The sequence below is a fragment of the Cricetulus griseus genome (assembly GCF_003668045.3).
Source record: "Cricetulus griseus strain 17A/GY chromosome 1 unlocalized genomic scaffold, alternate assembly CriGri-PICRH-1.0 chr1_0, whole genome shotgun sequence".
NCBI lineage: Eukaryota > Metazoa > Chordata > Mammalia > Rodentia > Cricetidae > Cricetulus > Cricetulus griseus.
Window position 1 is genome coordinate 145,578,582 of NW_023276806.1, and position 24,755 is coordinate 145,603,336.

General features: G+C 35.8%; 1 protein-coding gene across 7 annotated transcripts in view; it reads left to right on the plus strand.

Moving 5' to 3' along the window:
• The window catches only part of Nav3 (neuron navigator 3), a 219,292-nt gene that overhangs the window by 148,009 nt on the left and 46,528 nt on the right, over nt 1-24,755 (plus strand). For all 7 annotated transcript variants that reach the window (XR_004772196.1, XM_027392445.2, XM_027392446.2 and 4 more), the window contains 6 exons: nt 352-512; nt 5,555-5,743; nt 8,903-8,955; nt 14,061-14,084; nt 17,347-17,424; nt 21,654-21,737. Coding sequence is in view for 6 of the 7 variants with exons in the window: in XM_027392445.2 (XP_027248246.1) it covers nt 352-512; nt 5,555-5,743; nt 8,903-8,955; nt 14,061-14,084; nt 17,347-17,424; nt 21,654-21,737 (589 nt within the window). In the remaining variant the exon portion in view is untranslated. The remainder of the gene's footprint in view (nt 1-351; nt 513-5,554; nt 5,744-8,902; nt 8,956-14,060; nt 14,085-17,346; nt 17,425-21,653; nt 21,738-24,755) is intronic.

Sequence of the window (24,755 nt, forward strand, 5' to 3'; positions counted from 1 at the left end):
TACCACGGTCCTCCATGTTGAATCGGTGTTCTCCCTTCCCCGTGTCCTCCCAAACACTGTGCTTTGGGGTCCTTCTGAGTTAACTTGGCTGCCTGCTCACGGCTTCTGACTTTCAAGTCCATATCTGAGAAAAGCAGCATTTTCTTCTCACATGACTCTATTTATTTTCCCTGTGGGGATCAAGCAGATGGTGCCAAATCATCTGGAGGAACTGAGCAATTGTAATTAGATCCAATCTGTTTGTGATTGCTGTTCAGTCTGAATAGTAAGCTCCCCTCAATTGTTTTCTTGTCCTGCTAGTGCCTTGTCCTTGTAGATGTGCTGAAGTGTCTCAGCTGTGCTGTTTTGCAGATACACCCCATCATCTCGGCAGGCCAACCAAGAAGAAGGCAAAGAGTGGCTGCGATCCCATTCTACTGGAGGGCTGCAGGATACTGGCAACCAGTCGCCTCTGGTCTCACCTTCTGCCATGTCATCTTCAGCCACAGGAAAATACCACTTTTCCAACTTGGGTAAAATATTCTAAATCAATTCTTTCACTCCTTTTACAACCTATTCTCGTGCAAGTATTGATGTGTTTTCATTAAGGAGAGAGAATGAAAGACACAAACACACACACACACACACACACACAGAGAGAGAGAGAGAGAGAGAGAGAGAGAGAGAGAGAGAGAGAGAAAGAGAGAGAGCACCTCAGTATTGTGCTTATTGTACACAGAATAATTTCCAAATACTGTATCACTTATTTTATGACAAATGCTTAATTGTAATAACTATTATAACTAGAAATATTACAGTTTTGTAAGCTAAGCTGAACTATATAAAACAGACCACTTTATCAGATGCAGGGACAAATCACGAAGCACCTGACCACAAGCACACGACCCCCTCCATTCCATCTCAATGTCCTTATTTATATTCAGTAAAACATTTTAGTTTATGTTGTTGCTGAACAAAATTAATGGTCTTTATGGAAATGAATAGAATATAGAAGTAATTAGGTTGAAAATACTATGCAATTATATGGCTGTAAGATAATTTCCTGAAACATTACTGAAATCAAAATACCCCTTAGTGTGCATAATATGTCACCGAAGACAACATTCTGTGAACACTTTTAGAGAACTATATTGAAAAAGAAATGACTGCCTTAGCCATTAGTGTCATTTGTGGGAAGTGTAGTCATTTAAGTAAATATCACAATCAAGAGAAGATGGAGAAAACAATGAAACATGCCTGAGCATGTCGATTATCATCTACAAGACCCGATGGTGATGGAAAAACCTAACTTCTTAGACTGGAAAAGTGGCTTGACAGTTAAGAGCTGGTCCTGCTTTTCCAAAAGGATCCAAATGTGGTTCCGAGCACAGATATAGGGCAGATTAAAACCTCCTGTAACTCTAGCTCCAGAGGGCTGCCATGCTTCCAGCCTCCTCTGGCATTTGTGCTTATGGTACACACAGACACACACATACATACACATTATTATTAATAATAATAAATACTGTAGAAATGATTCATCTTCTGTCAAGTCACGTATGAACGTAGTCTCCTTATTTTATCTTTTATCAGCTGAGAAAAAAAAATGGTTCCGATAATGTCACCACAGGTCATTAGCAATCAAACAATTTGAACTTTTCAACTTTCAACCCTAAAGGACTCGAGGCTAAATCTTTCCTATTTCATTTTTTCCCGCTATAACTGCTAGGACTTTTAAGACATAGACAGTAATCTTTACCACAGTTCTATATGAGCCACTGAACTGTTATGAGCATCAAGGCTTTGCTGTTGTAGCTTCACATAAGGATAAATCTTTGGCCCATAATTGCAAAAGATGTATATCTTCTTTTTTTAACTAGATGCATAATTACAAAACAGCAAAAACTCTTAACACTGAAAATTTTTTAAAAATTGAAAGTATTTTTGTAGGGCTTTAAGGATATAAAGTCTAACCATGTATAATGTAACATCTGAAATATAAACCCTAAACACCTCAAACACTATAGATTTCCTAAATACCTATGTTCTATCAAATTTTTATTAATTTATATTAATTTGATTAGATGAATATTTATACTGATTTTTCTACACTTGATACTCTAAATAAATCTTTCTACTCCATTATTCTTGGATGAAACATAACACCTCCCTAATTTTTATGTTCTGGCCTTGGCAAAGCCATTAAAATGTAGCTGAACAGATATATAATAACTAGGTCACAATACAAGGAATGATGGATATATTAATTGAGAAGACATGTAATACCTGAAGATTTTAGACTCTGAAATGAAACATTTTTATTAGGATGCATATCTCATGCCATGAAAGAACCACAGTTAGTTTTACCTGCATTTAATTCAATATAATTCCAAACTGGTGGCTATATATATTTAATGTGAATGTCATCATATAAATGTAGAAAACAACTATGACATTTGGATTACAGCCTTCTCTACCAAGAATGTCAAGCAGTTATACAGAGATGTATTTAGAAGTTTGCAAAATTGAAATTAATGTGTTAGCTGGAGCCATTATACCGATGGTCATAGATGTTTAAAAATTGATGATTTAAGATTATACTTTATTCTGTAGTTTTTTAAAGTGTTAAAATACAACATAAGAGAAGAATTGTGCTTCTACAGAGAATAGACCATTTCTGTAGAATTTTAGAGATCTATTGTTTCTATTTATAGTTATCATGCAAAGACTACATAAAAACACACTTTAGCAGTGATTGTAGCAACATACTGAAAATGAAATAAAATTTAGGGATCTTAAATTTTAATGTGTCTTATATTTGAATTTTATAATAATATTTCTAAACATTTTTATATATTTACACATTTTTAATAGGTGAAAAGTAAAAGCAGCTGGCATGTCCCCACCTTTCTTCTTTCTAGAGTTCTCTCTCTTTCCAGAAATCCTGCCTATTCTCTCCTGTCTAAAACAAAGCGACACATCTTCACAAATGCAAACATATATTCTGCAACAGTTCATTATTATTTTACCAAGAGTGAGTAAAATGTTATATTTGAAAGTATACAAAGCAAATTTGTGTGGATGTGTCTTTGTTTATTTTGGTAACCAAACAGATAACAGATGTCCTTTTAAATGAGGGCATAAATATTAAAGTGATGCACATGTAAATATGTTGAAAATGATGTTTACAAGAGTCAGTTCATGTTGTAGATACTGAACAGGTTAATGTAACTCACCTTAGTACCTGAACATAGGCATTCAAGTTATGGACGTCCTATTGCTAATCTCATGACTCTTATCAGTAACCACGATGATCTAGAACTAATAGCCACGTCTATGGGCTAGAGAAATACACCTGAAAAAATACCTCCCTCTCTTCCTCGCTCTCTCCCACTGTCTTTCCCTCAGTCTCTTGATCTCACTTCTCTGTCTCTCTCTGTCTCTGTTTCTCTCTTTTTTATCATTTATTTCCTTCTTTCCTTTTTTAAAAATTTTATTTATTTATTAGGTATACAGTGTTCTACCTGCATGTCTTGCCTGTACACCAGAGGAGAGCACCAGATCTCATTATAGATGATTGTGAGCCATTATGTGGTTGCTGGGAATTGAACTCATGACCTCTGAAATAGCTGCATGTGCTCTTAACCTCTGATCCATCTCTCCAGCCCCCAAAATGTGTTTTGTTTTGTTTTGTTTTCAGTTGTTGTTGTTGTTGTTGTTGTTGTTGTTGTTTTTGAGACGGGGTTTCTCAGTGGCTTTGGAGGCTGTCCTTAAACTAGCTCCTATATAACAGGCTGGTCTCAAACTCACAGAGATCTGCCTGCTCTGCTTCCTAAGTGCTGGGATTAAAGGCATGCGCCCCCACCACCTGGCTTATTTCCTTCTTTCTTCCAGTTAGTTATATACTTTACAAATTTATAGCTTATTCTTTTTTCATTATATTTCTACATTTGATTCCTTGTCTGCATTTCATTTAATTGCAATGCATAACTATCAGAGTGTTGTTCTGTCTCATTTTTCAGTTAGCATTGTGAAATAGCAAGCACAGTTCCTTGTAATCAGTAGATACACATTTTGGTTTATTTTAGGGTCTAGCTTGCGATGTAACTTTACCATGAAAACAAGTAATTATATTAAGGTGTGTCATGTGTCAAAAAAAATAGAGTAAGTTTAAAAACTCAAACCAATTAAAGTCAGCATTGCTGATATGATTTTCCAATGTTCTAACATAAAGTTTTCCTTTATAACGATAGCAATTTCTTTAGTAGGCTCTGACTTGTTCCTTAAATAACAGTAACAAATTCACTTTTCTTAAATGTGAAGAATTTCAATACAAGAAACTCATGATGGCTGTTTATTGATTTCTCTTCCTCAATCCTATACCAAGTTTCCAAATGTGGGATGTTTTCCAATGCAATTGTTTACTTAGTCAACCATATCTTTTTTATGTTGATGATTATCACTTGGTCTAAGCTGTGGGATACTATGAGATATAAGGCAATAGACAACTGACAGAATCTTATTTGAGATTGTGCACTTGAGATTCTTTTTTGAAATATGTTTGTCTTGACAATCTCATTCTGAGATTTCCATCTTGGACTCAGCAGAAAATGGCTTTTTTACGATTCTCTTTCTAAAAGGCTAGTCACTATATGTACTTTATTTAAAGAAAATGCCTTTCATTCTTCTTTACGATCTTGCTCTAATAAACTCACATCATTATAGCCCAAACGACTTAAACTTTTCACCTGGGGAAACCTACAGAGCTCCTCTTATAGAGATTAGATTTTTCTTTTTATATTTTACTTTCTTTTCCATTATGCTTTTCCTAATACAATATGATTATTCTCTAGAAAAGAGGCCTATTGCCTTGGCAGAGATGATGTTTTCTTTTTCATTTACCAGAAAATATCATGTCAGTTTACCTCTAACACAAACAGCCAAGGCAACTTGTTGCTGATGATTTCTGTTGCTTTAGAAATTGGCATTAATAGAAATTAGAATATTGCCATGAGAACACTTGGAAGAAAGAAATCGTGGTCTCCATCACTGATGTTTCTCAGATGAAATCTCCACCTCCCTAAAACTGAGAGTTACTGATGTAGAGGGAGGTCTCTGTCCTGCCTGGTCTAGCCTTCCTTCAATCCCAAATAAACACACAGAGGCTTATATTAATCATAAACTGTTTAGCTGATGACTCAAGCTTCTTCTTGGCCAGCTTCTTTTAATATTAACCCATTTCTATTCATCTGTGTATCTCCACAAGCTCTTGGCTTACCTGGTGATCCCCAGACCATTTGTTTCTTCGGCAGCTGCATGGTGTCTCCCTTTGGTGACTGTTCCCCTGCATCTCTTCTTCCCAGCATTCTTAGTCTGGTAGCCCCACCTATACTTCCTGCCTGGCTACTGGCCAATCAGAATTTGTTCACCAACCAATAAAAGAAACATATATACATCCTCCATCATCCTAACATACATGTTTTTTTTTTTAATAAGAATTAGCATTGTGTTTAATTTGTTTTAACCAGTTACCTTCCGTGTCCAAGTCCCTAAGCCTCTGCTCCTTCTTTTCCAGTGAGTCCCACAAACCTTTCACAATTTAACCTTCCTGGGCCCAGTATGATGCGCTCCAACAGCATTCCCGCCCAAGACTCCTCCTTTGACCTGTATGATGACGCCCAGCTCTGTGGTAGTGCCACTTCTCTGGAAGAAAGGCCACGTGCTATCAGCCATTCAGGCTCATTCAGAGACAGCATGGAGGAAGGTAATGAGGATGGGAATGGGAGAGGTTAAGAATACGGTTACTTCTTGTAATTCTGAAAGTAAGCTCACTTCATTATTCACAGCATAAGGATCCTGGAGGAGGAAATGATTCAGCAGGTGTAATTCTTATTTTGGGTTTGCTGAAGCTTGAAGATACTTTATTGTTTCTTTATATATCATGAAGTGCACCAGTTTCTTTTAAAAATTGGTGCTTGGCTATGGTTTGGATAAATCCAATGTTCTCCTACCAATAGACACAGAGCTTTAGAGATCTTAATATATATGTCACATATTAAAACAGATGTTTTATTCAAACCTTTATTAAAGAGCTATAAAGATATATAAGCCGTAAGAGGATTACCTTTTGAAGCTATCTTATTTTGCTAACTTTTGTTCTCAGCTCTATGTGCTATTAGCTATTGTAGCATTTTAGAATTTATATTCTACCTATATTTTCCAATAGAGGTCATATTTTTATCCAATGTAATAAAATTCATACCTGTCCCAGTAAATATCTTTTTATTGTACAGTTGCATGTGAATGCTCTAAAGAAACCCATGCTAAAATCTCAGGAAGCTAAAATCATGCTCAAGTGTACATATTTTCTCAAGTCTACATACTTTATATAAAATTCAATTCTAATTTAAGAAATTTTCCTTTAATTTAATGAAACATTTTAATTACCCATGAAGAAAGCATATGGTATGCACATCATAAAGCATGTCAGCTAAGGATAAAACCAAGCTAAACATAGAAATTCAAGTGATTAGAGCAAAATCAAACAGACAAGCTACCATTTAATAAATATGTATAACAAAAAAACCCTAAACTTGAAACACAGCAGAGTTATTTATAGGCTGAACTCAGGGAAGTTTCCTAGTATTGTGAGTTCTGGTTTCCATTCCATTCACTTTGTAGATTTCTTGTGTGGATGACATGGACATAAAATGTAGCTCTTTCTTCTTTCTCGGTTGTATCTTATATAGTGTATCTTATGACTTCAGTTCACTACTGTATATTTAATTTGCGAGCACTAACTCAGTTGCCCACCTTTGCTACTGCCTTGGGGGATAACAAGCAAACCACGGAGCTGCCTGTGACAGATGATGGCCAGCTGATGCCACAGCATAGTTCAAAAACTATAGCTAATCTGACATGTTAGGCCCTTGCCTTTTTAAAGTGATCATGTCATGCTGTTGCACAGAAGCCTCTTATACTTTTTATACACTGCAAAACATATGGATGGCTTTCTCAAGTGCCTCATTTACAAGTAGAATGATTTTCATTGCTGGGAAATTTGACATCCAGTACATGAAATTTAAATAATATGAATTGCTGAAAGATAACCTGAGTAGGCAAAAGGAACTCTTTCATGCCCTGCATTGAATGCTAAGCCGTTAGGTGCTGCTTAAATTGTGATCTAGAGTGAATGCAGCCTTGAACTAGATTGGATTCTTGCTCAATGCTCACAATGACAAATTAGAAGACTAAGCCACAAGCTATGAAGTAATACACCTACAAAAAATGAGAGACAAGAAGAAGATGAGAATCCTCTTCTCTCTTCTGGCTATTGTCTGTCTTCCTTCTGGTACTCCAGGCTAACTCACGTCATTTTTTTCAACATCACTAAAGAGCTATGTAGACATTGAAAGAATAGGGCTTTTCAGCAGATGATTGACTCAAAGAGTGATCCTTTGCACATTTGATGAAGTAGCAGTGTTACCCCAAACCCTAGAGGTTACTTTTCAGTCCCCTTTTCACAAATGTCTATATACTAATAATCACTTTTAAAGTCACTGAGGAGTTGGACCAGAGGGTAAGAATGCTGACTTTGCAAGCAAGGAGGCCTAATTTGAACCCCAATACCCATGTAAAAGCCAACTGTTGCACATCCATGTAAGCTTAGGACTAGGAGACAGAGACAGGAAGATTTCCACAGCTCCCTGAGCAAGATGCCTAGCCAAAAAAGGCAAGCTTCACTTCAGCAGGGGACCCTTCTGATGGCATGAGGAGAAGAGTAACAGAGGAAGCCACCTGCCATCCTACACTGGTCACTAGCATACATTCTTGAGCAGGCACTGATTTTATACATACAGACCACATACACACACACACACACACACACACACACACACACACACACACACACACACACACACACCAAAAGTAAAAATGAAAAGATTTCCTCTTATTGCTCTCTCTCAAACTTCATCTTCTTGCAGTCTTCTGTGTTGGCACTATGCTGAGCACGTTCCACAGCCCTCTGCAAACCAGGTTATGGCTGTTGCCCTCTGCCCTTGAACTACCCAATTGACCTCAATAGACTGTGGATTGCTCTGTTGTAGTTGTCATTTCTGTTGTTCCTTTTTGCTACTTTTTGAACGTGCAGGGTTTCATCTCATTTTCGTATAATTCCAGGATCTTGTAACGGTTTCAGACATTGTATGTGTTCAGATAATGTTCATTTATTTAAGGGATGAATTAAAAGCAACAACAACATTTTTCCACATAGAAAAAGGAAAAACTTACCTATGAATATAATGAAGCATAATTTTATCCACCTTTTCAGTTTAATACATTGTAAGTAGAGAAGTAATGGCACATCTTCAATTGTTGTGACATGTGTATCCAATGAGTCCGAATGAAATTTCCATCTTCATCTTTATCTTGAAGTGGAAACGTTTTTTATATTACTAAAATTTATAAATAATTGATTCCCCTGTTTCAAATGGCACAATCAATTCATCACAATAATGAAATACCGAATTGGATCAAGTACTTATTTCCTTGAAAATGTGTAGAGAAAACTTCCAAACCTGGGTATTGATGTTAGGAGAGTGAAATTCAGTAAACACATTATGAAAAGCCATTTAGAAGTTTTTAGGTTTCTGTTCATTGTGGATGGGAACTTTCTGCAGTTTCCAGTATGTGCATGCTATGGGCCTCGAGCCCACTACTTGTCTCTGTAACTTAACTGCTAGCATGTAAATTAGTCCTCAGCACAATAAACAGTGGGCGCTCTAAGAATTTTTCCAGTAACTATTTTCATAACCGACTCATTTTCTGTAGTTATTTTCTATCTCTAGCCACCTGTTCTTTATGTTTTCAGTGGCCTTACAGGTTAACTTCATTATTTTGACAATGTTCTTGTTTTTTCCAGTTCATGGCTCTTCACTGTCATTGGTCTCTAGCACATCTTCTCTTTACTCTACGGTAAGTATGGTCTGTTTTTTGTTTTGTTTTGTTTTCTCTGCTGTGCCCAGATGACCAAATAAACTGATATGTGTATAGCAATTGACTAGTCAAATATGGCCCTTCTGTCTGCTTACAGGTCTTTCACTTGACTTGGGTGCATTCATTGTGAGCAGTGAATGAGTGTAAAACCATGTTATAACTCATGCTGGAGTGAGAGAGAGCCCTTAAACCCTCTGTCCAGGATGCTTCTTGACGTCCTCTCTCATCTATGGCTAATAATTGTTTTATAGCACCAGTTGTTATTTTAACTTTAATTTTGAAAAAGATTGTGCCAAAAGCACTTTGAAGAACCAGATGTGTGGTTTTTGAATTTTAGGTTTATTTCCTCTAGAAAAACTAATAGACATATCTTCTGAAAAGAGTTTACTTGTAATCCCTCCCCCCCTCAGGAGATGAATGCCAGTGTTTCAGCTTCTCCCAGTGTGAGATACTATGATAAATTTTTGCAGAAAAGTGAGAATTTTTGTCCTCGAAGGTAGTTCCTTCATCAGCAAATGACATGATAGGGAGGCTTCCTTCAGTGAGGTGTTAAAAGCAGATAACGAGTCTTATGCAGATTTAAGTTCTAATCTTTACTTTTGTGTTGAGAGGGCATGAAAAGCTTTGGCTTTCACTCAGCAGTCAAGCTTTAAGGACAAGACTGATTATTTTCACACACACCCATTGTATTTGCATGTATTAATTGTACAAATAACGGGTTTCATTATGAGATTTTATACATATATACAATATAATTCAACCATCTTAAATCCCCTCCCCCATACCCTTCACCTCACCCTCATTGCTCCCTTCCCTCTACCTCCAAGCCCTCCTTCTACTTTTGTGTATTACTCTTGATTGTTTTTCTTCATTATTACCATTACATGTGTACACACATATAAATGTGTAGGCTGAAATAACACAGTCTCTGCTTATAAGCTAACCTTTCTTATTTCCTGCTTTATATATGACATCCAAGATCAGGCTGTCATTAGAGACATGCTATTTTTTCCTGCTTCTCCTGTAATGGTAAAAATGGCCAGTACATTCTCTGATGAAGGTATCAGTGTTAGTGTTTAGGTAAATGGACTGTTTTAGGCTAATGGATAAACAGTAGGGAGTGTAAAGATAACTTTAAAGAATATCTAATAGAGATATGTTAAGATTTGGCTTTCCTCCTATTGTGACCAACTGCTGCTCCTTGAGATGTATCTGATATATACTACTGAACTACAGATTACTCTAAAAGAAGAAAAGCTGGAGCATCTTTATAATCATGGTTTTGTTCTTTAATATACATTAGTTTTAATGATCACATTCTAAATAGTCACAATAATAATATTTGAGCAAAACTTCCATTATGATTTAAGAGCATACAAATCATGGGTTTCAGGGGGAGAAAAAACAGATGTTTAATCTCTCTATACTAGAATCTAACAGATTTTGCTAAAATAGTAACCATCTTCTCTATCTACAGTATTTAATACCATGACTGTGGATTCTGAGTTACTGTTGCTTATTTGCAGTACATCTACAGACTGATTGTCTCATCACAATCTCCATTTGAATAAACAACTTGCTTAGTAGGTGCTCAATTAGATAGTGCAAGGTTTGTGTTTAAAATTCTGTGAATTAGCACAATAAAAGAAGATTGCATTGTTCCAGCACCCACTACATAATACTGAACCTCCTTGATATGCACAGTTGGATATGCTAATTAAAATAAAAAGAAGGGGACAGATTTTTAAACTATTTCATTTGATTTATCAAATTTATTCACACATATATTCTGTCCTATCTCTTTATTCTTTCATTTCTCTCTTCTGCCCATAAGCCTTCTTCCTCACCAATCTTTCTTTCACATTTATGTCTGTTTATTTTGGTTTGTGATGCACTGAGCTTAACCATGGAAATCTATATGACCATGGGTTGGGAGATATCAGATGAAGCCTAGTGGGCTTAGTAGTATATACACATTAAAGAGAATTTTCCTCCAGAATCTATCAGTATCCAATAGTTCAGCAATAAAGGGTTTCAAATTATAGAATAATATGGGAAGGTAAACTATGACAATAAGAAGACATACATGAGAAATATTATGGAGCCTGGAGAGATGACACAGTACTTTAGAACATAGAGACTCCTGCAGAAGACATGGGTCAAATTCCCAGTACCATCATGGTGGTTTGAAACCATCTGTTATTCCAATTACAGGGAATTTGACATCTTCTTCTAACCTCTATGGCAGAACTACTCATGGATATTCTTTTCACACTATGAACTGCAACAGCAATTTATAAACAACATTTACACCTTCCTATGGATGCTAGGGGAAGACTGAATAGATTTGCACAGTTACCTGATTCAGTTAGAAATACTATATATGTCAGGCAAGTTGGCAAATGTTATGGACTGTTCCTCTAAGAACTGACTTCCGAACCAATGGGGTCTTTGGAATCTGGAAGTCACAAGCTTGTTGCTGTCATCACCCAAGGAGGCACCTCTAGAAGCTTGGATTCTATGTAATTAAGATCCACACCTACTCTGGGGCTTTTGTATAAAAATTTAAATTTCTGAATTCTGTTTTTGTTTTATTAAGGTCAGGTATGGTGATGCATGCCTTTAGTTTCAGCACTTGGGAGGCAGAGGCAGGCAGAGCTCTGTGAGTTTGAGGCCAGCCTGATCTAGAGTGAGTTCCAGGACAGCTAGGGCTGCTTAGAGAGACCCCGTCTCAATAATAACAATAAAAATACAAGTATCCAGTGATACTAAATGAATATTTCCTCATTTGCAGACCCCTTTAAGTCACAACATAGGCTTTTAGACAAGCCACAGCCTCTGCCACCTCCTCTTTTCTCCCTTACACTGAAGTTGTTTGGGTTGCTGGTTGTCATTGTATTTCTTAATACTTATATCTGCTAAAATTACAAAACAAGGGGTAACCTAGAGAGCTATGTGATTACCAATTTTTAATACCTAGGTTATTTTAATTTTTATAGGTAAGATACTGTTAAGCTTTTACTGCAGTAGATTTTTTTCATTGGTAAAATATGAAATTTTTACCGATTCCATTCTTTTTTAATATTCTAGTTTCCACTGATTTCATGGGAAGAAGGCTCATGCTTCATGCTTGTGCATGTCCTTCAAAAATTCCTTAACATAAAGACAGTGCTAAGACATGATTGTTAATAATGAACTTAACTGGCTTAAGAACTACAGAAATCAATTGGTATTTTTACTTAGGCAGGATATTTTATATTGTTGACTATCCTTCAGTATGTTAGTCTTGCTTCAACAAATTCACTAAAAATATCATGTATGTAATCAAACTCCACTATAACACCATTAATCCCAGGTCTAAGTCACTGGGGGAGATAGAATATTTTAATTGTCTCATTGCTCCATTTTTATGGTAATAGGTACTACTGGTGAAAATAACCATGGACTGTGAAAGAAGGCAAAGATTAAAGAAAACAATAGTCTTGAAAACTCAGCCATGAGAAAATGCATGCCACTCAACATTTATGATGGAACTAACACCTGGGGTTATTTTAATGAAAATGTGATGATGTGATGATCATATTTTGTTTCATCTAAAGAAAATAGATCTCTTTTTAAAAGCACATCTATTATTTATTGAGTCTTTATAATTTAATATAATCTTAATAACCCTAAAGACAGAATGTGACCAGAATAAACTGGTAATAAATGTAAAACGTATTATGTAGCAAACAAAGAAAATCATGAATAAAGTTTAATCAAGTTACTGGTTTAATATTCTTTGCTTGTACTGCAGATCTGAACACCAAACCCCATATAATATCTTGAAATTACTAGAATGTAAAAAATAAAAATCTTAAATACTAAGAAGGGGTTTTTAAAACTGACAAAGGTAAATGTTAACATTGCTTTTAAATAGAAACTTTCTTATGAAGACAATTAAAGCCTTCATAGTTAGCACATTGCAAATATCTTAACCTATATCCTGATACTTTTCAAAGGCAGATTTTAAAAAAAAAAACATGAAATTCAGTTTAAAAGAAATGCTTTTCAATAAAATATACCTGGGAAGTTGTTTTATTTACATTTTGTATGTATGTCCTTGTGTGTATGTGTGTTCATGTGTGTGTATGTGTGTGCTTGCATGTGTGTGTGTGTGTGTGTGTGTGTGTGCGTGTGTGTGTGTTTTCTTTCTTCAAGAAAACAGACCAAAACCAACTCAGGCATTTTTGTATCAATTAATCACAAAATGTCTCCAAAGAAACCACAGGTGACAAGATGCTTTGCAGCTTTTTTCAGCAAGTGGCAACAGGCAGGAGTTATTTTGTTCAGCAACATTACACACTCTCCAGTTCTTCCAGATTGCATCAGGTTCCCAAATGTAATGGTGCACATAACTCATTTGCTGGTGTTTCATAGCCCAGCATGAAGATGGAAATAGACCTGGAAGTTTTCTGTATAGAAGTATAAAAAACCCTGCCATTCTGTACAGCACTATTTATTTCCATAAGCCACACAGCCGAAGTTATTTGGTTGTCTCTTTTATGACCACTTCAAAACAAAGTGTTTTGTTATTTAGCTGATGTGCCTATCAATGAACTTAATAACCATTAAGGAAAATAAAGCAAATAGGAGTTAGTGACCTCTACTATCTACTATTAACAATAGTGGCTAGTGTTTCTTCTTTGACTCCATTTGTCATTTTCTTGATATATAAACCAGAAGATAAAGTTCTTCTAAGTCTTAGCTAAAGACTTATATAATTTCATGGAGTCTGATACATATATAAACAACACCTCATTTTCCTATGCATCCATATATTTAGAGCATAAGGCTATAATGACATTTTATGGTCTCTATATATCTATTATCTGTAGTTTTAAATACTTGTGTCATATATAACTATCCATTTTATTCCTATAGTATACTATTTTATTATATTAGCTAGTCTTGTATACTCTTGTTACTCTTAGATTATAAAAGTTGTAAATACATGTTAAAATATTTTATTCATTTATACCTATATAATAAGTTGTCCTTTGTTTTATAATTAAAATCTGTTTGTTTTTTTGTTCTTTTTACAGGCTGAAGAAAAGGCTCATTCGGAGGTAAAATCCTGTACCATGGTAATATTTGAAGCCAGCCTTACTTTAGGATGAAATCAGTTTTATTGCCACTAGAGGGTGCTTGATACACTAACATAACTGTAGGACTCCTAGAAGAAGTTAATCTTCGATCTTAGATGTTGTCTGTTAGGGAGAATGAAAGAAAGTTCTAGCAGCCAGCTGTCCTCTCATATGCTGCCTGAGTCTTAACACCTAATACGTTATCAATAGTAGCTGGCACTCATTCACTCATTAGTGAATTGATCTTTAAAGTAGGAGAGCCACACATCCATTTCACTGCCTGAGACACTCTGTTTAGGATTAATGAAACTATAGAGTCTGCAGCATGGGGCCTTCTCCACACAGGGACCAGAAGCCCTGCCTACCTATTTATGGCATGACTCTGCTGCCTCTAGAATTACTCTTTTCTGTATAGGGGATACATTTCACAAATACATGTTTGTTTACAATTGCGTACAAACCAAACTTCTGCTTCTAAAGGAAATTTTTGTTTACCTTTGGGGGAAAAAAGTTTGTAGCCTTTCTACAGGGGGAATTAAGATTTTATTCATGGAGGCTGATGAGATGATTCAACACTTAAAAGTATGTACTGCACTTGCAGAAGACCTAAGCACCCAGGTCTAGAGACTCACAAGCATCTGTAGCTTCAGCTCTCAGGGCTGTGACTCTTCTGACTTCCAAGGGAACCTGAATTCAAATTCATATGTGCATACATGGGCATGCACACAAACATAAAGTTTAAATCTTACACTTTATTCGGAGAGTAGTAACAACTCTCTTACAGGTTTACCCTGTTGCAGATAAAATAAATGCCTTGAAAATGTCCTTACAGAGAAAGTCATTCCCAGTGAACTCATTTCATAAATGTTTAGACTTAAAATTTATTCCAAAATATCTTCAGAACTACTGAGAGAGTATTGCTGCTGCATATACATACATTTTTTAACTGAAATTGTCTTTCTGGCATCATGCAGACAAGGCAAGACTTGTGTTGGTTGTGCAACAGCTACTGAGGTTTAAAACTGCAGTCATGTCTGCTTGCCTCAGTAGCTATCCCAGTTCTCCTTTTGTCATTTATACTCATAGGAGGTCAAGAGCTTTGAAAAGGGGACCACAAATTGTCTTATAGTTTTCTGCATTATGTGCTACAAGAACTAGAATTATATAATAAAGGTATAAGTTTAGAAAGCCTCTTTCAGTTGTATTTGTCTGAAACATAAAAGAGGCTTTGCTTTCTAGAATTAAATGTATCATTATATGAAAGTAGCACAAACGTTCATTGGGACTGAGGTAGATCTCCATTTTAAAAACAGAAATAGCAGTAACATCATACTTAGTGAAACTATATAGGGGTAGGACCCTGTGTCGACCTCCTTTCTCAGTGCTGGGATCCTGTCTGGTTTGAACCAGTGCAGGCTCTGTGCTGCTGTAGTCTCTATGAGTTCATATGTGTATCAATCCTGTTGAGTCTGGAAGACACAGTCTTCTTAGAGTCATCCATCATCTCTGGCTCTTACAATATTTCTGCCTCCTCTTCTACTTAGATCCTTGAGCCTTAAGAGGAGGGGCTTGCTGAAGACAACTATTTAGGACTGATTATTGAAAGTCTCTCATACTCTACACATGGTCCAGTTGTGGATCATTATGTTAATTCCCATATACAACAAGAAAAAGCTTCTCTTATGAGGGTTATGTGAGGAGCTCATGTATGAGGATAGCAATGTGTCATTAGGGGCCATTTTATTGCTTTGATCCTTTTGCAGAATAATAGTACTAATGTTTACTCTTGGCCCATGGTCTACCTAGTCCTGGCTTCCTGGCCACTTTGTCAGTGTCAGGCATGGCTTCCTTCGCATGGAATGGGCCTAAGATTTAAAAAAAAAAAAGTGGTTGGTTGCTCCAAAATATTTATACCACTTTTACATCAGTATATATTTCAGACACAGTTTTGTAGCTGGATAATATTGATATTTACCTTCCTCTGCTGGCAGAATGGAGAAAGCTTGTAAAATTGCTTTCTATTTCTGAATTGAGATAAATATCACTCCTTTTGTTCACTCCTCTCAATATTGATTACTATTTCTTTTCCAAAATAAAAAATGTGTTGTGTGGAAAGGGAAAGACATTTAATGGCCTATGTCCAAAATGTCCTTTCACACTTAGCATTCAAGTTGTCCAGCTCCAAGAATTAGGGACTTGTTTTTTTAAGAGACACATCTATGTAGAATAGTTGGCATCTGAAGGACTAGATTCTCTTCAGACCAGAAATACACTCGCAGAAGCAATTTTCATATGCTTGTAAATGCTTTGCCATTTTAATCACTGTTTACATTTCCTGGTAGCATGATATCTGATTGACTGAAATGCAAAATATGATATAATGTTGATGTGCCTGTGTTATTCAAGTGAAAATCAGTAAAAAACAAAACCATTTAAGAATGTTTATTTTGTTAGCTTCTTTAGTGAACTGCACAATATTAATAATTTTCTCTCTCATTTTATACTTTGGATAACTGCAAAACATTTCTGCGTGAAGCTAATAATAGGTCAATGGATAAAGACATTCTAAGAAGCATTAGATAGAATTTATCTATTCACTATTAAAGTTCCCTCACATAAAATTACTTTATATTATATGTAGTGATTCATACTCATAATTCCTATACTCTACAACCTGAGGCAGGAGAATCTCAAGTTTGAGGGCAACCTGGCCTACATGACAATATCCTGTCTCAGAAGGAAAAAAATATTTTCTCAGATAGAGACTCATTAAATATTTAAATCCAGCTTTTGCATATTATAAAATAGTCTATACATTTTTTAAATCTTATAAAAGATAGAAAACTAAAACATATTAAAAACACCTGTGAGATTTTCAAAAAAATGTGTAGTATATCATTTACATAAAAAAATCAAGAAAAGTATGTAGATGGTCTATATGAATTTTTAAAGATTATTTTATGCCTGAGTTTTTACCATAGAGACAGTAAACTATTTCATCCATCCTGCAGGATTTAAAGTAGAACCAATAGTATAGTTTGATGAGCATATCTGGGGGCCAACATTAAAGTTAGGAATTCATTCTTTTCTTTATAAGTAGCATTTGGAAGCTGCACTGTAGCAAGCGTTCACCTCTCTAAAAGGATTTGTTACTGATTTCCCTGTGGTTATTATGCTTGCTTTCTTGTACTGAAGTCTTCATTTTAATGGATCATTTGGTTTATTGGACTTTTTAATTGCACAGCAAATCCACAAGCTACGGAGAGAACTCGTTGCATCCCAGGAGAAAGTTGCTACCCTCACATCTCAGCTGTCAGCAAATGTAAGTTGCCTTTTATTGTTTGAAGATGCCAGAACAGATTTTTACCCAATCAGAGGGAATAGATTGATTAACAAAGTTAAGGTGTCCACAGTTACACTGGAAGGCAGAACTCACTTGAAACCAAAGTTTTCTGCCCACTCACTAATAAAATGTAAAACCAAACTGATGAGTGACAATGGGATAAAACGAAGCAACAACAACAAAAAAAGTTTGTACATTAGAAAGTTACAAACAATAATCATGATTATAAACATTGCCTCTTGTCTGCTTTTGTCATTCCACATGTAGGAATTTTCTCAAGCCAAAATATAAAGGCAGTTATATTGACTATGGAAGGCAACATATCACGGGTCCTGTCTTTTTCAATGATTAATAAAGCATACAATAAAGTTTCAAATAAATTAACTTGAATATAAATATGAAACTTAGCTCCATTGTAGTAAAATGCAGCTCTCTCAAAAATACCACGGACCCCTTCTTAGAGCAATTTAGAAAAATATATTTGCTGTCACTAAAACAACTTACATTCATGAAAACACAACTCTGAAGACCATCAACACATTAACCTTTTCTATGGAGTGTCTTTCCACACTCCTAGGAGGACTCAAAGTAGATGAACTGTAACACAGGAGAGCATGTGGCATTGTGCCTAGTTCTAGGGAGCAATAGTGTGAGAAACAACAGCGGGGGGGGGGGTTCAGAAGCCCCTGCTATGCTGCCATATGCCCTCTGTAGTCTTAGCTCAGTCCTTTCTGCCATGTGGGTTTGAGCTGCTCCCTCTTGCAACACTATTGCCTCTCTGCTCCTCCATGGAGATATACTCTTTCTCCTCCACAAATCATGACATATGAAGAATGAACAGGTACAGGACCATAGTGTATGACACTGTCATGTGAATCCACAGGAAATTAGTCATTTCACTCACAGTGAATTAATTTTAGCTCTGTGTCTGAATTGACATTATGTTTGAATTCTAGGGGAATAACAGTCTTTTGAGATATAGACTATTACTGTTCGTAAAAGTTGAAAAGTTATTAGGAAATGCCTAACAATGGAAGCATATTTTCCCATAAACATTGCTAGAAAATAAGACTCTTTATCCACTGTTCTCTATGTTTAACTACTGAAGAGATAGTTTTGAGACAATTGTAAGTTTTATGCAATATCAATAGTACTGTGAAACTGCCGAGTTTCTGAACTTGTATCCAGAAGACAAGGAGCAGTATACAAGCCACCAACACATTGGATTGTGTTTATCTTCAGGGAAAAAACCTCAGTGGCCTGTTCATTAATGATGATCACGGTGTTTTGTTGTATGTTTGTCTCCTTTTGTACTACTTGGTTTTGGACCCATGTACACATATATACCAGGCAAGCATTTTATCACCTGGGCTACATCCAGTCTAGGAGTTATTCTTTTCCTAATTCACAACAATTTCTATTTATAGATAAAGACAGCTCCTTTATTAAAAGTCATATAGTTTATTAGCTGAACTGGCTACATTTAGTCTTTACCTATTAACTTACGCAGACTGTAAGTAAGCATTGTATTTAGTTAAATGTGTGATCTCCACCCGAAGGATTGGTATATGAAAGTGTAGTCGGTATATTTCATAAAGACAGATTTTTATTAGTATTTTTCAATTTCATAATTATTTAAGGAACATTTACTTCCTCTTAACCTATGAGCAATTGTATTAGATCCTAGCAAGTTCATTTTTGTGATTTGTGCATTCCATGCTGGGACTTGACATTAATAAATCTGTTTAAACTTGTTCTATCACTGTTCAATAGAGCAGAGTGGATAAAGCAGGAAGGTACTGAGTGAGCAGTCTTCTCATGTGACTAACAGAGATGTTCCAGTCACAGCAGCACACAGTAGTCTTTCCCTCCTTATAGACATGCACTGAAAACAGTTGCATTGAGCCACAAGAGACTGTACAGAAAGGTCATTCTGCTAGTGTAATCAAGTTATATTTCATTCTATGTCGATATATGCAATGTAGGCATTATATATAATCACATTTGATCTTGCTGTTAAAAAATTCACAGTAGTTTTCCTTGTGTGTATCACATTTTATAATGTTATTCCATGACCATTAGGAGAAATAGCTATTATAGAACTTGCAGAGCAGTGCCTGCCTCTCCCTCCCGGATATTGGGATTAAAGGCGTGTACCACCATCACCTGTCGAAATAACTATTTTTAACTAGCAGTTAGACATCTCTGTTTTAGCTAATATTAATACATTCTACTCTATTTTGAAAATTATTTTGGAAAAAACGCATTAAAAAAAACTGCCATAATCTAGTAAAATCTGCAACTACCCTGAAAATAAGATGACTCCAGCTCATGTCAAATTGACATAAGGCTGGGTAGCATAATATTCTAATGTTAAATATTGTATCATTACTTGGGGCTACAAGATACAATCAAAATAGTTTATACAAACAACCTATTCTTTATAATTCTAATATTTTCATATTTTAAATTTCTATTAAATTGACTAAATATACATAAATTATAAAGTAATTTTCTTCAAATGTATACATTAAACATTTGTTTTCTTGGCTTTTTGAGAAGTAAAATATTAGAGTTCAGGATTATTTCCTTTATCAAATAAGAATTTTTTTCTTTTCACATGTACACTATGGAGGAGGTGGCAAGCTTAGTTTTCATACTTAGCACCTTGTTTCATGGGCATAGTGGGGTTATTTTGAAAAGACAAAATTGTAATCAATACAGAAAGCCATTATGGCAAATATAATGTAAATTCAGAGATAAGAATTGCTTATTTCAAAAGTAATATTAAAAAGAAGGAAAAGTCGTGATAATATGGGTACTTTGTAAAATTAGACAAATTGATACATAGTGCTTGGGAATGTAAACTTAGATATAAAAAATATCAAAAAAGCAACCAACATAAACATGACCTAATGGTTATCTCAGCAAAGGGAAGCCCCAGTAACTGAATAAGAGAATGAAGATTGTTCACAGAGGGTTGAAATTTGGCAGTATTCTTTACAAATTGTTTTGCTCCCTAGTATAATTTCAGTGAAGAGCACCCCGTAATGAGCCAAGGCACTGGTGCTAATTATGGAATAAGCCATCAGAGTCTGACTCTTACAGGGATTTTTGTTAGCCATTTCATAGGAGACGCTCCATCCTTTTTCTGCTACAGCAACCAAAATGATGTATTAGGACCCTATCACACCCTTCCTTCAGGAAAAAAAAAAAATCAAGCTTTTTCCAAAATCAATCAGATTTTACCCAGATCTAGATTGTTACAGATTGATATTAGAAAATATTCAATCTTTAGATCTGTTTGGGAGCACAGTCAATCACATCAGTTTGAGCTAGTGTGCCTGCCATTGTTCCTGATGTCACAGGACTGAGGGAGGAGCCATGTCATGGTTAGTATTTGTACCTCACACCTTTGAATGAGTAGGGATAGCCTTGTTTACAGCTGTACCTCCAGGCATTCCTAATCACAAGTGTGACTGTTGTATGCTATAATATCTGTAATTCCTTAAAACTGAAAATAAAACCCCAAGTCCACCAAAGCTTAACGTTACATTTGGCCATGTGATTATTTCTGCCTGGCCTAGCGTGAATTCTTTAGCTGAAGGGAATTGAAAATGGGGAGAGAAGCCTTTTGACTACAGAGATTTGAAAGTGGAGACAACTCTTTCCCATTCAGTTCTCTGTAAGTAGAAAAAGAGAAAAGATAATGTTCTAGCTGTCGGCAGATGTCTGACACTTGAAGGAGAATGTCCTCACAATAGAAGCGCTAACAATATCTTCAAAGGTCATCACGGAAGTCAGGAAATGAGGAACATTTGTCCATTGACTATTTCAGTGACCTCCTTTTGGGCTTTCTTTCTAAAAGCTTGGCAGCTGGGAAATGTGTTCGGCATTTTGGGTGTCAGATCACTGCATGATATGCAAGTCAGGAGGTGTTGTTATTTGCAAAAACACCACCCCCTTTTAGAGGCCCAGCTCACATTAAATGTCAAAAAACCGAACCACTGATTTTAGGAAACCAAGGTTTAGAAATGGAGAATGAAGATATGTGTTAAAGGGGTGTCACCACTGAGAACTAACTATGACAGTCACAGCACTTAAAACGTTGGAACAGCTGAAATTAAGCATTTTGTAAAATGAAGGGTTTTATCTTAGCCACAGGAGACTCTGACATTTTAACTATCTTTCTTCTCTTTTCTTTGCAGGCTCACCTTGTAGCAGCTTTTGAAAAGAGTTTAGGGAATATGACTGGCCGATTGCAGAGTCTGACCATGACAGCAGAACAAAAGGTATGGCCAGTAATTGCCACTGAGGCTTGAAAGGAGATAGTACACTTTGCAGAATGCTAAATATTAGGCAGAGCATCCATTCTGTGCTACACTGAAACAATGGGGAGATGGTACCATTTCTTTTCCAGTTATAATTTAAAGCCGCAATCAGACTGTCAATATTGAAACACAGAGACACAAATGTACACAAAGTTCTGCCATACAGGTCTGTCTCCTGACTTCCAACTACAACTGAATGTCAAAGAATACCAAATGTCAAGAGTGTGCTTTATATTCCTAAATTGTTATGTATTTAACAAGAAATGTACTTAAATGAGAATTTTCACAAATGCATAGTCAATAAGCCTATTAATAAACTATGGATGTAAGCTGACACATCAGGAAGGATACCTAGAAATGACATTATGATTCCAAAGTCAGGGGCATCAGAATGTACCAGTTATGATAGGGACAATTCTATGCATTTTTTGCATCAAAAAACTAGTTGGCGTCTGAGATGCTATATTTATTTGAAATAACATTACTTCGGTTACTTCAAAAACTTAAAATTCATACAAGGAATTTTATAGTCTGGAATAAAGAATACTAAAAAGAAGGGAACAGAATTCAGTTCTCAGATGCAAATATATTTAAATATTCCTATCTACCATGGAAGAGGTTTGTCATTCTCCTATGAATACCAGTTTTCTTCCCTGCTGTTAGTTCAGTGTCCATGATCTTCTTGTATTGTTGGCAGAAACTGGGGTAGTCTCTGAAGTTCCTTGAAATGTTTTAGAAAGCCTACATATGTACAAAACATGGACAGCAGTCCCTGTAGTCATCTAATTCCCAAACAGATCTATATTCTGAGAAGTTCAGGATGTTTACAGTCTATGCCTCTATTTACTTATAGGGATATCTTCAGTTTTGTGTTTAGCTATTTTAAGGTATTGTTGCATTACCAAGTTTTCTAAGTGTGTAAAACTTGTTTTTAGAAAGTACATGAGCAGTCAAATTAAAAGGGAGATAATCTAATATTCTTGCATAATTGCCTAATACAACCAGAAAGAAGGTCCTCTAGTTTATTCTAGATGCCAGATTTCTGCCCATGCCAATATGGTGTCCAATTTCATCAAACCTGATAGAAGGGTGTCTAACAAACCTCTGTAAGTTCTTAAACTTTCCTCTTCTCTCCCCTCCTATTGCCTTCCTTCCTTCCCTGCCTCATCTCCTCTCTGCTCATTCTTCCCTTTCCTTCTTTCCCTCTTTTATCTTTTCCTTCTTTATTATGGATTGCTGCTTGACTATATAGCATAAAAACACAGCAAACAGGATTATAAGGCCCTTTAAGTAGCCAAGCAGGAAAGAGCATCTAATGACATTGGAACTGGAAACGTTGCACATGAATTCTGATTATGCCTTTAAAGTTATCTATTCTTAGCCAGGTGGTGGTGCACACACCTTTAATCCCAGCACTTGGGAGGCAGAGGCAGGTGGATCTCTCTGAATTCAAAACCAGCCTGGTCTATACAGTGAGTTCCAGAAAAGCCAGGGCGTTACACAGAAAACCCTGTCTTCAAAAACAAAACAAAAAAGAATTATCTAATCTTGAGAGAGCTTAACCTCAAATTCACTGGTTTAACCATTGGACTGTTCCTTTAAACCAATGATACCTCTAAAAGTCACAATAATAGCAAATAAGCACCTTGTAGGATCAACATGAAAAATAAACAAAGTATTATGACTGCATCACATGCTTTGGGGCAATCCAGAAATGTTACCTTCCTGAAAATTTCTCTTTTTTCTTATAAAAATCCTAGAGGGACTAGGGATTTGTTGGGTAACTATTTCACCAGGAAAATGTGACATCTAGAGTAAGGATCACCCAGTACCCAGTTTAAAAGGTTATGAGGAGGGTGGGTAGGTTGGGCAGACACAAGCAATTCCAAGAACCAGCTGGCTAGACAGATTAGACTCAGGTTCATCAGGAGACCTGAAATACATAAGGTAAAGAACAATCTAGGAAGATAACCAATGTCAACCTCAAAATCCACCCATGCATGTACACATACACACAAACACACACACACACACACACACACACACACACACACACACACGTACACAGACATGCACACCATGCACAGTTACACATGCAAAGGTAAAAAAAAAAGAAAGAATGTAAACTAATCATATCTGGCTTATGTTGGGTTTATTTCTGGAAATGGTGGTTTGCATTCATTGTGATTTCTTGAAGAAATCAAATTCAATAGTGACTCTTGATGATCCCTTCATATTTCCTTTAACTTTTTTATCTGTATGCAAGTAAATTTTCTGATAGAATTATGTAAGATACACAAGTATGTTAACTTATAGTATCTGGGAATAATGTATAAATAAATGAAATATAACTCCTTAATATAAAAATTTTTGTCTTTATATACATAATATACTTAAAATAACATAACCAAAATTATTAAAATTGTCCAGAAATATCATGTGTGAAATTTCCCTTACTCCCTTTAACCAAAAATGTAGTCATTCTTCCTCAGTTCATAACTATACAGAGACATGAATCTTGGTAACTCTTTACACACCTCAAGTTTGTGAATTCATATTTTCCTTTGAAGAAATTTACAAAATGGTTTTCACTATGTGAAAATTCAGTAAGAGGAACTGATTCAAAGCAGCAGATGAATGTATATGACAACGTATTCAAACCACATGGCTCAGCCACAAAGCCCTAAATTGTACCAGATTTCAAGAAAGCTGAGGAACAAAGGGAGATTTCTTGGTGGGTTTTGTTCTCATTGCCTGACCAGAAGAGTGAGATTTAGATTGAACAGACTAACATCTTGGCCCCGGATTTAAGGATAAATGTATCTCAAGGGTTCTTAAATTGGGGTCATGGAATAACAGAAGACAAAGCACATTGTTCACTTAGACATTTTTTCTAAAAGCTGAGGGCATAACATTTAATCATATTTCAGGAAAGGCATTTCTTCAGGGAACTAAGATAAAAATGCTATATTGCTCTAT